Source organism: Aulostomus chinensis, chromosome 17 (genome assembly GCF_037954235.1).
Source record: "Aulostomus chinensis isolate RoL2024-O1b breed Wild chromosome 17, RoL_Achi_v1.0, whole genome shotgun sequence".
Lineage (NCBI taxonomy): Eukaryota > Metazoa > Chordata > Actinopteri > Syngnathiformes > Aulostomidae > Aulostomus > Aulostomus chinensis.
Genome location: NC_141336.1, coordinates 26,119,524 through 26,134,115, shown reverse-complemented (window position 1 = coordinate 26,134,115; position 14,592 = coordinate 26,119,524). Strand labels below are relative to the sequence as shown.

Here is a 14,592-nt window from a genome sequence, read left to right as displayed (position 1 = left end):
GATTCATTTTGCTTTCAAGAAGATGCAACCAACAGACACTATTATGATGCATTTAATCAGGATTGCAGAGGAAGTGTGTGTGTGTGTGTGTACCTGATAATGGGTCCCTGGCAATGCTGAGAATATTTGGGAGGGGCATGACTATCAACTGCTGCAAGGTGTCCTGAGGAAGAGGAGACAAGGTGGGTTACTGCTCTCTGAAGCTCCTTTCACACGGCACCAAAAACGCGGGTGAACGCGGGTGTTTGGGCACTCTGAAAGGGTCGACTCTGCGTTTCGACCCGCGTCCACCAACCCTCCAAGCGACCTGGTTGTTTAGCTGCTCGCCTCGGCTCACCTGCAGGGTGAAAAAGGCAACCCGCGTTGTCTCAGGTTTCCCGCGACCTTCCTGTCGCATCCTGATTTTGTCACTGTGTCGCCTGTCAGGCTGTCATTGTGGAAGCTCCGGGGAAATTTTTTTTTTAAAAATGGCTGCGCTGTGAGAGCTGCTCACCCATCTCTCAATAAAGTTTTGGCCTCTGCCATGAGCTCAGTCTCCTGTTGATGTCCCCAGACTCCTCTTCTCTCCTTTTGTTCTAACAGTTCCATGTGGATGATCTCAGGTGAACTCATCTCTGCTTGGGAACTCCCACCAACCGGGAACCTAACGTGAACCGAGCAGGCGCCACCATGTAATAAACAACTTGTATCGCCATCTTCATATCTTTTGTATCGATCGTGGCAGCGCACTGGCAAGATCGTGAAGTCACGAGCTGTTCGCCATCCTCGGTGAAGAGGAGATCTGGCGGCAGATTTCTGGAACCGTACGGGACACGGAGAATTATGGGAACATCACCGGCATTTAGAGGCACAATGATGACGTCGTCAGTGCGATGACGTACGAGAGAGAAAACCACAGGCAGCCTCACAGCGGGAGCTCAGACCCGCGTCTGCTGGAAGCTTGAATGCAGAGCAAACGCGAGTACAAAAACCCGCCTTGACCCGCGTGTCTCAGTGTGAAAGTGATGGCAGCACTGATGTTATCAGCTCTCTTCCATGAAACATTCTTACACACATATTTGTTGGTAAACACCACAAGATTCTTTTTTCAATTCTCCATCTGGTGTCACAAACAGGAAACCAAGTCTGCTGGTCCCTCTGGCATTCATCCATCAGGTCTTGGTGATTGCAGAGTTTCATTCACCTGCTTCACAAATGAGTCCAACTAACCTCTAATTAATAATCTTATAACATTTAAACACAGTGGTAGTTCATGTCTACTATCGACATTTAAGGACCACACCAAATTTTGGGGAATTCATAACTGTCGATCCAAGACAAGACACTAATGATAAGACCTATCACTAAAGTGCTGAGACCCACGCTAGTTAGCTTAGCACATGGAAAGTAGTTCCGGCTATGTGTCTGATTCTGACACCACAATGTCTCCTCATTTCAAATTATTTCATCACCAACGTTACACAACCCTCATTATATTAATGCAGGCAGAGACAGAGCTATGCTAACACTTCCCACCCACTACCATGCATTGTGCTAAGCTAACTAGCATGGGTCCTCTTCTCTGGCTCTGGGGACAATGGACAATTAGAGACTTTCCTTAAGAGTCAGTGTGTTTCTTCAAAACACAGAAACACCAGCAGGTGCTGCTCAGAACTGATCAAACAGACTTTTTAGAGAAGTCAAAGTCGAGCCACCGGCTGACCCAGACGAGTGCACCATCTTTTTGTTTTTACAGTTTGTGTGAATGTGTGTGTAGGGCAGCGGCCAACAGGAAACACCCTGCTGTCAACTGTGTGTGTGTGTGTGTGTGTGTGTGTCAGGAAAGAAATGTCCCGCTAGGTGGGAATGCTTTCCATTCCAGACAAACTGGCAGCCCAAACACACCTGACTGTCCAGACGATTCAACACTTACGTTCATGAAGGACACAGACACATTAATCCAGCCGCATGCTGGGAGACAAGGGAAAACATTTGTCTGCAAAAGATAAGTTGTGTTCAGACATTAGAAGAAGACGTGATGGTTTACAGGACAAACAAGAGGAGGCCTGATGAAAGATGTGTGTGTGTGTGTGTGTGTGTGTATGTGTGTGTTTGGAGAAGGGAAGTGGTTTTCAGCAGGGAAGGGCTGGCTGCAATAATACAGTCAAAAACAAACTCCATATCTTCGCCAATTAGGAGCAGCAACAACTACCCGCTAGAGTCCAGGAGTCGTTCCAAATCGGAGCAAGTCGGCACAATTAACCACCAAATATCACTGCAGTACAGCCGGAGGTGTTGGCCTTGTATGCTCAGAAAAAAAATGGAAAAGTGTTGTTTCTAGTTTAAGTTCTATTCCCATTTCTAAAGCCTCTAGAAGGAACCAGTCATACTGACAGATGTGAGTTTGTCCCCTGAAAAACAGACGTGCATCAGCTTACACAGCAGCTCTGACTGAGGCGAGGAGCAGAGGCAGCTTCAAGGTAGCGTGACACCTCCACCTCCAGATACTGTTACTCTGTCTATAGACCAGGAGGTAATGTGAGCACCAGCAGCCCCCCTCGCTCTCCATACACCGGCTGCCCTGTGTGAATAAAACATGGGGCTGGTCACCTTACAGGCAGAGAAAAACCTTCAGCTTGCTTCCCAACTATGACATGACAGATGAAGTGAGGTGGGAGAATACGCTTCTCTTCTCTACTGTGGTATTCAGTCATGGGCTTTAAGATTTATTGAGTTTTTCACTCTTTCAAAACTTCACCAGAGGGTTGTATCACGCGTTAAATTAAAAAACAAATAACCTGACATGTCGCGCTGACAGAATGCATAAATGTCTTTATAACATTATTCACTGGAAAAAGCTCAACTGGGATGTACACCAGTCTCCTTTCACACATCACAACTCCTTCTTGCAGCCGGGGTCTGAGATGATGTCATTGCAGGTTTCAGGTGGTACGCACAATACTTCTGAACCCTCAGTAACATGTGGTACCAAATATGTAGGGATATCAGAACTTTGGGTCCAGGTGGACCAGTGAAGACCTCCAGAACTTCACGGCTCAGATCTATGGACCCCCTCCAGCAGCAACATCATCAGCAGAATCCAACACTGACCAGAGATCAATACATGATGCTGCAATGACCCATTTACACACACACACACACACACACACACACACACACACACACACACACAGTTCTAATCCCAGATCAATAATGGAGGCAGCTGACAGCAGTTTAGACTTTCTCGCCACGGCTAAAATCTGAAGCGGTTCATGTAGGTCAACATTGGTCTCTAGCTAAATATGGAACGACCCGTCCACAGGCAAACCTCAGCTGGTCCTGGTCCAGCCAATCAGGCCAGAGAGCTCCAGTCATATCAAACCTGACGTTACCTGGATCAGAATGTCGACTAGATAAATACGAACAGTTGGAGAGAAATTATTCACTTTAGCATCTTGGTGACCAAATAGCTGTGACTCCTGGGTGTGAAATGACCACGTGACCTAAATCTCTGGTGGCTACATGTTGGATCATATAAAAACAAAATTTCTGGAGCAATGGAGATGTTCGGATCAGACGAAGGAGCTCTGGCCACAAACCTCTCCAGGCTCCTCCTGTTCTGCGGCAGCCCAGTTCACACCTGTGCAGGAGTGGACAAACCTGCACCGTGGCTCCCTCTCATCCTGCTGCACTTGAACTCGTTCACCCTGCAGGACACGTCACACCATCTACACCTGAGAGTCCACCTACAAACTAGATCCACTGTTCTACAACTCAAGCTTTCTTAAATGTCACCAGGTACAAATATGAATAGAAATAAATGAAGCACTGAGGTCTCAGTGTGACTATAATAATTAAGAAAATAAATACAGATGTACTGTACTACTATAAAGTTCATGGCATGTTCATTTGCAAGTCATAAATTCAAATGTAAAATTTCTGAAACAATTCTTCACAACAGCATTTCTACTATTTACACAGCACTACACCACTACTGGGTGCTCATTCTTATCCATGTATGACATGCAACACAAAAAGGCTGAAAACTTTTTTGATGGAGAAAAAAGTAGACGTAGTAGTTTGATTTCTAGCGACCAGATATTTGGCTGGTGCGCTATAAAGTTGTTCTAAATCTGCCTGTTTCACCTCTACTTCTCTAAATCTTTCATCTAATTAGACAGAGACTTGGCACAGTCCAGGGCTTTGACCAAACTGGTAAACTGCTTCTTGATGGACGAGTTAGTGGATGGAGGCTTGTAGGGCTAGCTAGCATGCTAGCATGAGTGTTTTAGCTGTGCAACGTCCCGAATATCTTCCCTTCTACCGGGAAACGGAACGCTTTATTTGTGCTTCCTCCATAGTAACCCCTCTTACCCTCCTTATTCTCTATTGACACAGGAAAGATTAGCAGTCTGGAACTCCCCTTAAAGCTAGTTGGTCGCCTCTCAGGGGTGTGTGATGACCCCATACACACTCATAGGATGTTAGGCAGGAGAGAATCAGAAGGCTGAACTGAAGTCTCGATGAGGGAGAGAGGCTAGAAGTTAGTCGGGGCAATGTAACACCGTCAGCAAGTTTGAGCACACACACCCGCCACATTACAATCCACTTGCCAGGGTGTGTGTTTGTACAAAGTAGGCCAGAGGATATAGAGTTCAAAACATCCCGCAGACTCTTTGTTCTGCTGTTTCCACAGTAACCAAGGAGGGGTCAAGTAAGGGGGGAGAGGGGTGGGAACGACACAACGAGAAGAAATAAGTCTGTGTGAGTAACTAAACAACAGTCAGCGTGTCCCACCTTTCAACATGTTGGGCGCAATGACGATGCCACAAACCTCGATCACAGCAGGAACGTTGGTTTGTGTCAGGCTAAAGTCACTGCTCTGGAAATATGAGGGAGTCCTTCAAACAACCTCTTCATGCAACGTCACGTTGGATTATTTCTTTTTTCTGCTGGGGCAGGTCTTCACAACACGGACAACAGAGGAGAATTGCAAATGTGAAATGACATAAAATATTAAAAATAATTACATTGAATACATTGAACTAGCCGGGGGGGGGGGGGGTCCAGGCATAATGGCAGAGGAAGCACTGCTTGATAAACTTGAGTGAGAGGACGACTCACCAGCTCCTGTGTTAACAGCTGAATTCTTCAGAGCTTGTGATGTCAAGTTACTGTGCTTTACACAATGTGTGGGTGTGTGTGTGTGTGTGTGTGTGTGGGGGGGGGTCTCACACTCTCACACACAAACACCACTTAACCAGTGTCTCCATCTGCTGAGAGGTCATCTAATTGGGAGAAACCTAAACTAGTGGTTTGAGGTTGTGTGTGTGTGTGTGTATGGGGGGGAGGGGGGGTAGTTTGACTGTGGTTAGAGATTAACTATCAGATTAACCCCATACTGCCCAGAATGACCTACTTCACGGAAAGGTACACAAACTAACAGTATCAGCAGATGTGTGTGTGTGTGTGCGTGTTGGGGAGAACTGCCATCCATTATTGTCTCTGACAAGTTCTACTAGGCAGCACCAGGAACTGAAAGATCATATTCTCTGTTTTTCCAGACCAACTGAAAGTGGGTTGGGGGGGGGGGGGCACTCTGGACAACCAGTTTTGTCTGCGTGGGGAAGAACTTCAGATACACTCAGCCTCCACCAGAGGACAACCACCTGTCACTCAACACACTCGGCTGACCACCAAATAGGAGCGTCAAACATCCAGCAACCAACAGCACTGAACCAGCGTGCTGAGAGAGCAAAGATACTACAATTATACTATCAAGATATCAGTAGTATCTAGTACACTGTAGGTACTGCAGGTACTGAACTGTAAGACACAATTCAATCAAAGCAGGGCAGACAATGTCAACCTGTCAATCACACCATTAACAAATGTCCCACCTGATTAATGGGATTAATGGAGAGTGAACTGCCTGCTTTTAGAACCTGCTCAGGTGTTCCGTGTTCAGGGTGCATCGGCCTCTCCTCAGGTAGCATCACAGGGACTGACCTGAGGTCATAGGTCGACATGAACCCACAGGGACAATGCAACAGGTGCTCAGGAGAAGTGTCAATCAAGCCCGGTGTAGACACAGTCCTGGGACATGATGAGACCTGTTCCTATTCATTCTAGTCTCACCAACCCCCCCCCCCCCCCCACCTACACACGCACACACAGCGCGTCACAGTGACGCACTGTTTAGCTTGGCAAGCTATTGCAAACTTCTATACATTCTTTGAGCTAGCTAAGCTAGCTAAAAACCCCCAGCAGGTGCAGGTCGAACTCCAACCTTTAACCCCGTCTGAAAGGTGATGCGTTCCAACTGTGTTACTTCCTGACGCTGTCAAGCAAGTTTACCACATCATGATTGGTCAGCACGTTTAGGGTGATCCATACTGATGCAATCATCAATACAGCCATCGGTGACCCACACTCTCTACTTAGCTCAGGAGTGTGTATGAATATGTTACTGTGTACATTTGTCCTCAGGACCTGCTCATGTTGTCCAAAGCTAAAGATGCAAGTCAGAAGACATACACATGATGTTGATGGCTCGCTCTCTTGCTCCCTCGCTCCCTCTCTCACTCTCTCACTCACACACACACACACACACAGGATGAGCAGCAAATGAACTAGCAGCGCTCCTTCTAGCACAACAGCGGGTCACTGGTGGTGACAGCAGTCAGGCTGTTGGGTCACCCACAACAACACCTCTGGCCACTTCCTCAGCAGATGTATGCAGTATTTTAACCTGGTGGATTAACGGGTACTTCTCAGGTGCAGTGCACTTACTACACAGGACAATTATTTCCCGTATGGCGGCACACAGGTCGAAGGTGTACGTATGTAGTTTTTCAATCTTGGTTTCCTTTGTATTTTACTTCTTAAGTACTCCCTAATAGGAGTCTTGAGCCCACTAAGATGTTTTACTAATCTAGAGTAGAAACTGACAGCTAAAAGCAGCTGAACTGTCAGAAACATCTGTTTACCAACGCTCCAGGCCGTCCGGTAAAATCCAGGCCTCCTTAATCCATTAGTTTCAAGCAAAATGTACATGGCTGGCTCTTTCTGCATTCTGGAGTCACAAGTGTGTGTGTGTGTGTGTGTGTGTGTACCTGGTAGTAGGTCCTGATGTGTCTGGTGAGCACCGTCAGGTTGTGAAGGCGAAGCGACACATCGTTGTTGACATTCTTGTTCAGCCACTGATTGGTTGGGCTGGGGTCACTATGGAGACACACACCAAACATGTTTAGACGGATGGGATTAATGACTGTTTAACACCAGATCCTTGCACACGAGGACTTCTATAGTGCCGGAGAAGGATTTACACTCACATCCAGACATGCCGGCCTGTGCCAGGCCAATTTGCATATCAACAGCATGTGCCTGTGTGTGCCTGTGTGTGTGTGTGTGTGTGTCCCACCTACTGAGACATCCATGACGTCAGTGGGATGTCAGAGCTCGATTCACCTCTCACATTAACAATCACAGTTGAAAAGGCTTGTTAACGCTCTCATGTAGCTGGGCGACCACAAAGATGGCGCCTGGCATGTGTTGCATCACCAGTACAGTTCCTTACCAAATGTACACTTAAAGTTCATTCTTTCATCAGTTGCTGGAATCTGGAGCGCAGGGCAGTCACAGCTACCGACCATGCAAACAGATGATCACAGCCAGTAGCTTAAACCGACCGCATTTGATAAATAATCACCATAATGAACAGAAAGAGAGAGCTTCATGAAGACAACCAGCCACGTGATTGTCCACATTCACGTGTGAACCCACTGAATGGCATTGCAGATTCACTCCTATGTGACAGGTGACTTGAACCTGTGATGACACGCCACATCTCATCTCCTTGTAACGCTCAGAGCCAATGTCTACCACAGCTCGTTCACTCAGTGTTACTCTGCCCTCCGTCCTGCAGCCTGAGTCTGAATTCTTCCCCTGGCTGGAACTGTCACCTCCACCACTTTCACTGCTGTTGGATTTGCACTGTAAAATCCTGCTAATCTCAGAAGGGCCTGAAACAGAGGAGCAGACCTACAGACCCACTGATGTAATGGCTGACTGCCTCTCTGACTGACGGCTCGACCAACCCTCTGAGTGGGTGTCATGGTTCTTCCAGCCCGGGCACCGCCACCTCCTCCTCCTCTTCCTCAATAACCCACTTTCTCATCCCTTCCACCCCCCATGAGCCCTAATCACCCCAGTCAGGACATTCAGCCTGTGGAGAACAATAGCATTACTAGCATTGTTTCTGAAGACAATGAAGACATGAACATGTGGTAGGATTGAGGACAAGGGGAGATGGAGGGTGACGGATGGAGGGCTAGAGGTGGTGGCTGTGTTTCACTGAAGCCTTACAGGCCAACTGCTCGCAGACGCCTTGTCACAACAACAACGACAAGTGTGGTAATATTTTAGAAATCTTAACAAAGAACTAAACAGAAATTCATCTCTCTAGCTAGAACCTGTACGACTTGTTTGGTCTAAGGTGCAACGCCACAGATCTCCAGCCAGCTGTGACTGAACGGTACAAGGACAATGTTAACGTAGTACTTTTTCCATCTTGGCAGCATTAAAATCACTTCACAGTGTTGTCTCACTCCCTCTTTCCCTCCCTGATGGCGGCGCTGCCCTGAAGGCACCAACCTGCTCATCAGGAGCAATGAGGGGCTCAGTATGTTGCTCGAGGACACTTCAACAAGGTCACGGCGGAAGTGTGCATCAGACGGAGCAGAGCTCAAACTTTACAGGCAGCTTCATTTGAATTAATCGGCCACTGACGACAATCCCCCAGAATGCACTTCTACCCATCGTGAATGACTGGGATCATCAGCCAAACAGTCCCAAACATGAACGGCTCGGCTCCATCCCTCATCGGACTCCTGATGTCACTAGGAGCTGTAACAACTCCAGCCTGCAGACATGAGCAGTACATCTGGCCGTGACGCTCACTGCCTGAAACCAGCGAGTCAGGATGTGGTCGCACAATCGCACTTACACAGACATGCACAGGAAACCCAGGATTACCTCCACCCTCACACACACACACACACACACACACACACACACACACACACACACACACAAAGTAGAGTGAAGAACACTGGACAAACTCACGCTGTAACATCGCACAACTGCCATGATTGATGGTTCTACTGTACATACATGTGCGTCATGATCTTGTGCAGGAAGACGCCGTCCACCAGCTCGATGAACATATTGACGCGCTCCTCCGAGCCGGCATCGTCACGTGATCCCAGCGGCCCCAGAGTCCTCACCTGGAGACACGACATATGAAGACAGACAACACATCATATTTCCGACTCATGCTCCGTACTCATCCTTCATGGGGTCAAAGGTCTCTGTTGCTGCTGTTAGCCTCCATTAGCTTCAAGCTAAATGTATGCGTCTGGCTCTTTCTGTGCTGTGGAGTCAAACTGGTGATGCAGGAGGGAGAAACATCGTTGCTAGCAATCAAACCCAACTTCTACATGTTCTGAATGAGTTCCAGTGAGAACTGAGGTCCACAGATAAAGTGAACTTTATTGAAACAGTTCAGCACCACTTCGCAACAAATTCTCCTGTAGGTCTTTACAAATAGAGCAGGTCCAAGACTACGCTCTTTTAATTCATGTCGTTTCAAGAGACTCAAAAACCCCAGCACATCTGCAACAATGGAGAACTGCCTTCAGGTGGTACATTTGGAGAACGCGCTCGCTGGATACCCAGCAGATACCCTGGGTCCCGAAGTGGACTGAAGAAAGAACCTGTGAATTAACTGATGAATGCTTTTCTGCACCAACAGCAGAAGAACAGCTTCCTGTTTTGAAGTGAGGTAACCTGCGTAATCACGCACCCAAATCAGAGAGTGAGACCTGCAGCTGAAGACACTGTCATGGTTCGACAACTGTGGAAATCCCCTGATGCACTATAGGTGTACTGCTTCTAGTCCAACAGGAAGTTGTCGTGTCAGGGATGAGGGGTGTTTGTTGTCAAACAAGAAGTGGTCATCTCCATGGTTCCTCCATGGAAAACAAATGTGAATAATTGGGGATTAACCTGTGAGGTCAACAGGACGTGAGGTCAGAGGAAAACAGGAAGCACCACGGGGTTAATAAGGTGTTGACGGCTCTGGCTGGTTGTCATGGTCCTGGCGGGGAGCCTGAGCAGGACTGCAACCACCACTAGAAACCAAACAGTGTTGTCTCACCTACACGTGTTCCCGAGGCGTTCGCCCCTGGCTCGGACCGTTACTGACTCTACGTTTACACTGAAGAAGGTAGTACATGCTGGTAGTAGTATTTTCACACAGCAATACTGATATTATCATGGTACTGCCATCGACATCAACTACACTTGGCTGACTCTTTCTGCATTCTGAGGTTACAAACAAGTGTACTGCCTGGTGACCTCCTTGTTAAAAAAAAGGTTGAATTAAGTTGCAAGTACTTGATAGGACGTTTCAGTCCTGGCCACCAACTAAGAATCAACTGCAGTTTTTTTTGTCATATTCTGAGAAACAAGAACAAACTTCTCAGTCAGAAGTATTCCCCTTTAGATACGCAGACATTAAGAAGTATCCAAGACCTTCTTGTCGTATCAAGTAACACCGCTACCGTGTACAGCATATCGCGATAATCATATGGATACCGTCAAAGGCTGTGACGTCAAACTGTCATTGTCGCAAAGCTACACGTGAGGTTAAAGTTGTTCCACGTCAGAAGTCAGAAAAAGAAAAAGGAAAGTAGGCAACCCCCCCCCCCCAACCACCCCACTTACCCAGACCACCAGCGGGGACTCTAGGAAGGACGCCAGCAGCTCGGACAGGGTCACATCCATCGCTGCCAATCGATCACCAATCGATCACCCACACGCTGATCGGTCGGTTGCTGTCCGCCTCGCTCTCTCTCTCTCTCTCTCTCTCTCCACGCAGGACAGAACAAAGCCCCCGCGAGGCATCGAGTCCACCCCCCCCCCCCCCGCACGAGCTCTCTCACTATTGTTCCACACTGTTCTGGTTCGATGAGAACATGGTTCCAAGGTCCAAAACTAGATCGAACCCAACGGAAACTGCTCCTCGAGCGACTCCCACAACCCCGCGAGACATTTCCGTTAGTCAGAGCGGGCGAAAGTCCCGGTTCTTTCCCGGTTCGAGGGAAACACTTGATTCAGAAAACTTCGCAGAACAGTTGGTGGTGTTGCCAAGGAGACGCGATTCGGACCGTAAAGCAGTAGAAGCGCCGTGAAACACGTCCAGAACCAGAACCAGGGTGGTGAGAGCCGTGGGAGACCGACTAAAGCGGGGGTGTCGTTCCTTCCTCGGTGGGCTGAGTGCGTCTCACCCCGGCGTCCCTCTGCCGCTCGTCGGTCCTCACACATCGACCCGACCAGAGAGGAGCAGGCGGGGATGACTGGCGGGAACAGTGACCTATCAGCGCCCGAGAAAAGAACAGGCCCCGCCCACTTACCACGAATTAACCAATTATAACCCACTGGGTACTCCTGGGTGACGTCACCGCGAACAGCCGAAGCGTTTCAGCTGCAGTGAGTTCTCTCTCCTGGAGGAACACTGATCTTTGTGGGGTTTCAAACGGAGTTCTGTCCGCTGTGACGTCACAAAGGGACGTTAAGACTTGATTGAAGTTTCTACAATTTATTTTGCAACGAAACCCTAAAGAACCAGAGTGTTAGATCTAGAAACAGCTGCATTTGGAACCAAATGCATTTTAAAGCAATACTTCCCCCTAAAAGTGTGTTTTCCTTCCAAGTACTCACCATTAGGAGTCTTCAGCTCATGAAGATGGTTTTCCTTCCCTCCCGCATCAGACCAGCCATGTACATTTAGCTTGAAGCTAACAGAGGCTGACGGCTAACAACAGCTAAACTGTCCAAAAACCTCCATTCACCAACACTCCAGGTCATCTGGTGCCATCCAGGTCTCCTTGATCCAGCTGGATGACCAATTCTCAACAAGTACTTTGATTTCAGAGTAAAACTAACTAGAATACTTCTGGTTCAGTCCCACGAGCACCCAGCATGACCAGCTGGTGCATTCAGTTACACCACCTCACCAGTACAAACATTGCTTTATAGGATTGAAAGCTTTAAAGAACTGCAAAAGTACCTCGTCCCTGTGGCGCTCTATTGAGTTGTTTGTGGTGAAGTGATATTTTTTCATCTTATTGTGATCTAATCTGTCTTTTGACTAACATGCAAATTAGTTTGAACATTTTTAAAGAGGCTGAGAATATTTGTGACTTCTTTCTTCATGCTGTTAATGAGCTTCTGTCTCAGGACCCTAAGATTTTTCATCTTGAGTCAAGAAGATAATTAACCTGTAATCACAAGATGGGACAAGATTGGCCTTCGCCAGCCTCCAAACATTTTTCCTGATATTTAGTCATCGGACATTTGTAGTCTAGTTTTATTGAGATAATTAAGAATTAAAGTTAATTCTGTAACTATGAATGGGTGAGTGTTTCTGTAACAGTCGTTCAAATATGATTAAAAAAACACAAACTTTTAAGGGTTTGCCAAATACTTTCAGGTTTTATGAGGAATTAATGAAACCAAATGACCATTAATCAAACTGCACAGAAACCACTGTCAAACAAAATATTGCAAATTCCTGAAGAGTTTGAGCTGTAGCTGATTGACGCGGTGCTGATGACGCGCTCACATCCTGATCGTCAACCACACACCTGGACAGCGTCGCCTCCCTGTGGCCTCTGCTGCTACTACACCTGCCATCTTCCTGTTGGGAAGTATTCACACTGCAAACATGTCTGACATTGCAGACCTCACTAATCAGCAAATTGCCAGCATGTTGATCACATCCTTCAGTACAGTTCACCTGCAGGAGCCCTGTGATACGCTAGTAGATCAGAGATAACAGGTTCCAGTGGTAGAACGTTCCCTTGAGGAAGAATTTGTTCTCAATGACATGCCTGGTAAAATAAAGACAGGCTCCCACGTCATGCACTTGTACACTTTCAAATAAATTAATGGATTTTTTTTTTATATATACTAAAACAATTTCGGATCATTGATCAAAACCCTTCACACCACTTTGATCCACTAAAAACACAGCAGTCGTGTACCTCCCATATTTGGAGTCTCTCATGACCCTTGATGGCCGTCAAGCATCATTTTAGATCTTTAGCGCGTGCTCACATGCAGCCAAATAAAGAGAGCGCACTCGTTTTCTATCAATCTATTTATTTATTCATTGTGAATATTAATAGAAAACAAGAGATTTTCTCAAGAAGAGGTGATGTCAGATAAACAAGAAGTGGTGTCAATTAACTTTATATTCAACACAGTTCACTCCACTTAGCCCCGCCCACCCACGTCACCCTCGACCAATGGTAGGGCGGTGATTCCTACAGGGGCATCCTGGACTTCATAAATCTATTTTCAATATTACAAATATATAAATGCTCTACTGTGATAACAGTGATATGGTGTCAGGTCTACGTCAGCTTAGCACACACACACACACACACGCACGCACACGCACACACACACACACACACACACACACCAGCAACATCAGGAATGCAACAAAATACTTTCTTTCACTCTTCAGCGGTCAGAGGTCACCTCTGGTGTCATGTGATCACACCAGACGGTGTCCTTCACTTTAGTGTTTATTGCAGTAGTGTGTATTTCCCCGTGTGTGGGGGGTGTAAGTCAGACATCCATCAGGGTACAGAAGGCCACCGCTCCTCACCACAGAGGAAGGTAAATGCACCGCTGCGGCGTTTACCCAGTTTATATACATGAGAGTTTACACTTGAACTGGACATAAACGTGTGCACGTGGGATTTTCACATTAACTTCATCAGCTCAAGCGCTCAGTTCACCGCCAAATCATTTGACAACACAACAAACACGCAGGCTGAAACCAATCTGAAGGCCAACCTTGACTCTGCACTGCAAGAAGCATGAAAACGATCCGACGGTAATAATTTAAAGAGATTTTCAATCACGAGGGTTGAAATGATCACAGGATGAAGTCAAACGACATAAAAACAGGCTTCACATTTCTGAGCAGAACAAAGTCTTTGAAAGGAAAAACAGATTTATATATTAAAAAATATCTCAGTTCTGTAGGTCCAAGTTTTGATCTCATCGTCACAGGTGATGACGCCAGAGGTCATTTACAGGAGGATGCTGAGGGACGGCAGCAGCATCCAGGAGCTTCATCTCTATCTCCGGCAAAGGCAGCAACTACTAAGGCCACTGAGAGAGAAGTTTCCAACTGGACGTTCCAATCATTAAACTCCACAACACCCTTTGACAAGAGAGAGGACCAACGTAGGAGCAGGGTTTCCATGAGGAGGTCCATCTTACAGCTGACCAATTAAGCTGGAAAAAAATCTACACACTCAAAAATGAAGCTGTATACTCCCAGAAACTTATTCTGAGGGCGAAATGAGTTTTATAGTTAAGTTGTATTTTGTGTGAAAATCACCCTCAAAGAATACGTGTACTTTTACTATAGAATTTAGACAGTAAGAATACTGTTCCTGTAATAGACGGCTGTCTTCTTTCAGTGGCTTTAATATCAGTTGTAACTCACCACAGCAGCACTGATTGGAA

At 46.8% G+C, this 14,592-nt stretch overlaps 1 protein-coding gene across 4 annotated transcripts in view; it reads right to left on the bottom strand.

The window, feature by feature from the left end:
- ccdc88c (coiled-coil and HOOK domain protein 88C) overlaps positions 1-11,536 on the bottom strand; it is a 35,840-nt gene extending 24,304 nt beyond the window's left edge. For 2 of the 4 annotated variants that reach the window (XM_086183773.1, XM_086183771.1), the window contains exons 1-4: positions 10,768-11,525; positions 9,154-9,266; positions 7,095-7,203; positions 94-163 (exon numbers count right to left, since the gene is read on the bottom strand). In XM_086183773.1, coding sequence (XP_086039899.1) covers positions 94-163; positions 7,095-7,203; positions 9,154-9,266; positions 10,768-10,827 — 352 coding nt within the window. In that variant the 5' untranslated portion in view covers positions 10,828-11,525. Of the gene's footprint in view, positions 1-93; positions 164-7,094; positions 7,204-9,153; positions 9,267-10,767 lie in introns of all 4 variants that reach the window. The other 2 variants (XM_086183774.1, XM_086183772.1) reach the window with 2 other exon arrangements.
- Positions 11,537-14,592: the final 3,056 nt, after the last annotated feature.